At 33.3% G+C, this 6,000-nt stretch overlaps 1 protein-coding gene across 1 annotated transcript in view; it reads right to left on the reverse strand.

Moving 5' to 3' along the window:
- The window catches only part of LOC103461746 (alsin-like), a 33,815-nt gene extending 31,300 nt beyond the window's left edge, over nt 1–2,515 (reverse strand). The window contains exons 1-2 of the mRNA XM_008404096.2: nt 2,311–2,515; nt 502–696 (exon numbers count right to left, since the gene is read on the reverse strand). Coding sequence (XP_008402318.1) covers nt 502–521 — 20 coding nt within the window. The 5' untranslated portion in view covers nt 522–696; nt 2,311–2,515. The remainder of the gene's footprint in view (nt 1–501; nt 697–2,310) is intronic.
- Nucleotides 2,516–6,000: the final 3,485 nt, after the last annotated feature.

Genomic DNA, 6,000 nt, shown 5'->3' on the forward strand with positions numbered 1-6,000 from the left:
GTGAATTCACCTGTACGTTGGCCATAAACGGACAATTTTATGTTTGTTAATTGATATTATCAAACAGTTGTGACAAAATATGCAGAAAAAAAGACAGAAAGTTTGTAGAATATAACTAAAATGTGTTTAATTTTCTGAAAATTTATAATGGATTCCACATGACAAACAAAGAAAAATGAACCTCACAATGATCTCTAATATTTGTTGTAGTCACATAAACACATCAGCACAGTATCAGTATATGATAGAAAATTATTAGGAAAGTTGATACAGTCAGTCCAAAACACTTCATGGCAGACTTTTTCACATCATAATTCAGAAATACAGAAAGAAAAGGCTTGCTTTTGTTGTGAAACGGCATTAATACACAAACCTAATTAAAAGTAACTCTACAAGACTAAAACTGAAACCTAACAGAGCAGATGAGGGATCCATCTGATTTTTTAAAATTGTGATTTTGTTTTGAACACTAGTGGAAACAGATTGTCATGGTTTGCTCACCTTCCTTCTGGTTTCTCCATCACTTCATGCTCTCAGAGCTCCAGCACGGCAACAGCCCCTTTATGAACATTTTACTCAAAACTCATCTGTTGTCTCTTCTGATTACGTTCAGCTGACATAAAGACAGGAGCTTCCTCCGTCCTGAGTTGATGCCTCTTCTGCTCATTTGGATCCAGGTTCTTGTTTGTTGAACTTCTGCTCAACAGATAAGACAGATTAAGACCTTGTCAAGCAAAATCGTCCATAACTTTAACACATCTTGCTTACATAACCAAAAACAATAACTTTATAAAATTTTATTGGGATTTGATTTTCTACCAGATAAAGCAATCAAAAATCAGAGAGAAAAAAAGACTTATATTCAGCACTTCGCACAAGTCTTTTGGGGTTTTTGTCAACCACCTTAGAACATCTGAATGCTAAAATATTTACCCACAATTCTTAGCAACAAAGCTAAAGCTCCACCTAATTGAATGGTGTGTGAACACCAAATCCCTCGTCTTTTGTAACTTCCAACAAGCTTTCTAAGGTTTGTCCACATTTCCTAACCCCTTATGAAGACAACTATCCCCACGGCATTATGCTGCCATCACCATGTTTAATTATTCAGGAGGTTTTCTAAACAGATCATGTTCCTTTGGACAAAGTTTTCAGTTCGTAATGTTATTTTTTTGGTTGGGTACCTAAAAAATCTAATTAATGTAGAGGATATATGTTTTATTTAGTTATTTTAGTAATTTATAAATATACCCAATATATATTTAGCATATAAATGGCAGAAATACACCAAAATGTTGCTTCCTAAATGCAATTAAACAAGCAGAAGAAGACCACCTTCTCACAACTATTTAACGTGTCAGAATTTCAACRTGGCGGCATCCATAGACATTGTTCGCAGTACTTTTACAAACATAATTTTCAGGTTCACTTTCAATAAGCAACCATTTTTAATTAGAGCTGTCGGCTCTAGATGTAGCATTTATTTTATTTTCCCTTACATGTGTGTTATAAAATAAACATGTTTCCAAAAAAATAGTACTATTTTGATCTGAAAAGTGGCCATATTATTGAAACACAAAACATATTCGGGATAGTCAGAGTTGCTCCAGATTTCCTGGTGGGAAATTTGACTTGCAGGTGATTTTTCCAGGTGACTGTGACGTCAGAATCCCCCAGTTCTGAGTACAACTGGAACGCAGCATATCCCCACAGCATGATGCTGCCAAGTTGTACTCAAAATGATCAAACTTTCCTGTACCCCACTAAAGAGTCATTATGTAGTTTGTTTTGATACTGATGTTGACTGAAGGTGGAGTCTGTTTACCTTTTTTTAAGTGTAAAGGTAAAAAGAACTAAATTACATACTAGATTTATTATTTTTTTAACAAAATCTAAATACAATACATACGATTCCGTCCTTGCAATGTCTTGTAAATAGTTGCTGAACTCATACTAGTCTTGTTTAGTCTTAATCCTTCAAACTCAAACTCTGCACAGAGATCCAGTTAAAGTGAAGGAAACAGATTTATGATTGTCCTCTCTCCTATCTTCATGCAGGTTGCTCTGTAAACACCCCGCTGATTTATTTATTGTTAAAGTCATTCACACTCTGAACTTGCTGACAGACATGCGTATTACAGTGTTACACCAGAAACAAACGTTTTCTCTTTCTATCCACTTTTACTGTATTTGCACATTGCTAATTGAATAGAAAGTAAACGATGTCTTTCAATATATTCGGCAGTCGAATAGCGATTTAACTTAGTGGCTAGCGCAGCTACCGAAGCTAAACAGGCTAATTAAACTTACCAGCGACTCCATCAAACTCGTCTGGAAGTGAAGAAGCTGTTTTGTCGCGGCGGCTTTCAGTACGATAATTTGGTGTGACTGGCACCGCTGATACGGCGAGCTAATGAATTTTAATATATTTAAATCACTGCAGGAGTTCAGAAAGCAGAAGTACACTTGATGTTGTTGGGAGGGACGATAAACTGTGCGATGGAATCCGCGCAGGGACAAACATCGCGGTGACGACACACCTGTAACTGCCGCTGATGAGGCTGTGACAGAAAAGCGAAGGTGTACGAAAGAGGTCCCACTCCGATGCGATTCTAACTGCCGTCAGTTGTAGAGATATTCTATTCTACGAAAGAGGGCATACTCTGATTCAATTTCAAGAGCTGTGGTATTCTTAATTGGATCAGGCTAAAATAGAAAGTTAAAGTTTAAATTATAATAAAAAGTTTTGCATTTGTTTTCTGCCTTATTTTTAAAGTTTAATTTACACAATTTTGATTTACAAAAAAAAATCATAAAAAATAAATAAATAAACCACTTAAGGCTATTTTTTTTACTATCTCAAAACAAATCCTGTAATTTTAGTATCATAAACAAAGCCTTACTATTTTACCTCTTATTGTGTTCTGATAAACTTTGTTTAGAGACTCTTATTACACTGTATTATTTATAGTGTTTTACTAAGGTTTATTCTTTAAAGTCTGAGAAAAATATTTTTGTTATATTTTAGATATTTTTTCAGGACTCATAACAAAGAAATTAACATTTCAGCTCTAATATTTAACAACAAAAATGAATACTTTATCCTGTAAATTGAACCACAAATATAGATTTTTCATACCAATRGTAGTAGATCTTTGAACATTTGTAAAGTGTATCATATGTACCAATAAATTATCCAGTAAATTAGATAATTATCCATTAGTCATTTATTTGCTTTTCACAATCGACTAGTAATGTATGCATCTGAACAGCAGAGGTCTCACTCACTTGAGCTGCAAAGCTCTCAGATAAGGACACAACACATTTTTGACAATAAACAGGAGGAAATACAAGGAAATACTTGTGTATACTTGCCATTCAATGCTAAACTATAAATTAGTAAAAGTTGGGGAAATTTAAAAAGTTAAAACAACCAGCTAAAAATTTTTTATGAACAAACTCAGTTAAGATTTGATCCAATGAATGGGTAATCAAAACTAAATGAATACGAGTTAAGGCATTTTCATCACTTTTCACCAAAATGACTGATGGTTGGAAAAATAAAACAAACTATAGAAGTGGAAGTATTTGATGTTAATTTTCAGGTTTAATGTTATAGATTAGAACATGGAAAAATGACAAGCATTATGGATTAACAACAGTTTCTGCTTAAATAGAACAAACATAATTGGCGATATTTATACTACCGGTAAGTATTTTTCAAAAAGAAGACAAATTAGGTTACTATGTTTAAAAAGTTTAATCTACTGAGGAACATGTAAAGAAATGACTTCCACAGAGAGGCACTGGGAAAAAATGTGATGTTGGAGGCATGCCTCAGATGGCGATCCTCTGATGTAATGCTCCTACAAATTACTCTGTGGAAATAAATGTTTGTCATAAAAATTTTGTCTGTCAACAAGTAATAAATCATAATATCATCAGTGATTTTTCATGACGACTTACTGTGTACGTTTATTAAGAGTAGTCTACTTTGATAAAGATACTTCTGTTTTTTTTTATTTTTCAAAAAATGACACAGTTTGTATTTCTACCGATATTAGGACTTATCCATGTTAGGACCAACCTTTAGTACCATAAGCCTAATCGGTCTTCAGAAGGTAAAACGTGTTATTTTTCCTTTTTCTGTGGCTCACTGCACTAAATTAATAATACCTACATCTCCAGGTTTCATTTTGTTAACAGAAGTGTTCAACTCCAGCAGCGCAGCTATGAATGGCAAGTAAAAGAATACATAGTGACATCACTCTTCTGTGAACTCATATAAGTCGATCCTAACATGTATCTACGGCCCGGTCCCAATGCTCAGTGCGCACCCTGCGCCCCTCTATAAAGTGTGGATTAAGTACACATAAGAATTTGAGTGAGCAGATTACAAGTGGGCAAAAATGTGAGAATTGGGACAGTAGTATGCCCTGTGTCGTAACTTCGACATCCAAAATGGCGGGACTTTTCCAGGCATTTGTGCTGTTAAAAGTACAACTACAACAACAAAAAAATATATTCTAAAATGTACAGTAAAGATAATTTTGCTTTCCTAAGTCATTACTGGAGATATTTGGCTGTTAAAATGCGTTTGTGTCTTGTTGAATACAGAGCAAAATTTTATGTAATCACATATGTTCAGAAGAGTAAGAGCGAAGGTGTAAATATTGAAACAAAAATGATTTCAATACTTTACTTTTAAAAACTGATTTTATTAAAGTTTTATGCTACAGACCTTGCTCTGTGAACTTTGCCATATTTCCAAGATGGTAAAAAAAATACTCATTAATATGTATTAATATTCAATTTAACAGTCTGTGATTTGACTAATTAGAGACATGATTTTTTTTACTCATGAAACCATCTATTTTATGCAGCTAAAAGTTAGTTTGGAATAAAGAGGAGTTAATAATAAAGATCAAGTTCAGGACAAACATACGGCATATGTAAAAAATAGAAAAAAATGCCTGATACTACATTTGAGAAATAAAAAGACTAATGGAACTAAAATGTCTTTTTTTTTTAAAAATAAACTATAAATATACTTTAAAGACCAAAAATGTAATAATAAATTCATCAGGAAGTCGGACATCAGTTTTCTTCTCCTCTAGTTTGAGAAGAAAACATTAGTTTAAAAATCATGATGATATCTCTAAAGAAAATAAGAACCAAATAGCTTTCTATTCCGCTCCCACAAAAAAAACGTGAGATGTTAATTTCATAGTTATACGTGAAGTTTTCTGCCCTGTGACAGACTGGCAACCTGTCCAGGTGACCCCGCCTCTCGCCCGGAAGGTTAGCTGGAGATGGGCACCAGCACCTCCTGACCCCAGTGAGGGACGAGGGAGTACAGAAGTTTTCCCTTTAATAATTTTATGCAAAATAAATATCAATTCCTGTGTTTTGTGACTGGGATTCTAAGACAATATACTGTTTTCAGTTGCATCTTCATTAAAGTTTTTCAGAAGTGCATATAGTACAAGAAACCTATTCCATCTTTAAGTTTACACCATTTTTCAAATTATTTTGTTTAAGATGTTTAATTAAAGGTTTAGTGACTTTGGTGGATGTACTTAAGACTTACTTGTGTCTAAATTCTGTTTTTGTCTTGATTTTACACTTGAGTATGTGAATATCTGATTTATTTAGTACCAATTTTCTTGTACAATATTAGTTATCTGATTTATTTAGTATCAGATAACCAGTGGTGGAGAAAGTACTCAAAAAATTTACTTAAGTAAAAGTACAAATACACAGTCAAAAATGTACTCAAGTAAAAGTCAAAGTACCACATTAACATTTTACTTAAGTAAAAGTAAAAAAGTACTGGCTTTTAAAAATACTTAAGTATTAAAAGTAAAAGTACTCGCTGAATGCATTACCTAATCGCTAATATCATTAAGTGTGCCGATCGTATTTAATTTTAATACATCAGAAATGTGCCATTTTAATGAACAATGCCACAGATGAAACATGTTCTTATTGTGTGTATTC

Source organism: Poecilia reticulata, linkage group LG2 (genome assembly GCF_000633615.1).
Source record: "Poecilia reticulata strain Guanapo linkage group LG2, Guppy_female_1.0+MT, whole genome shotgun sequence".
Classification (NCBI taxonomy): domain Eukaryota; kingdom Metazoa; phylum Chordata; class Actinopteri; order Cyprinodontiformes; family Poeciliidae; genus Poecilia; species Poecilia reticulata.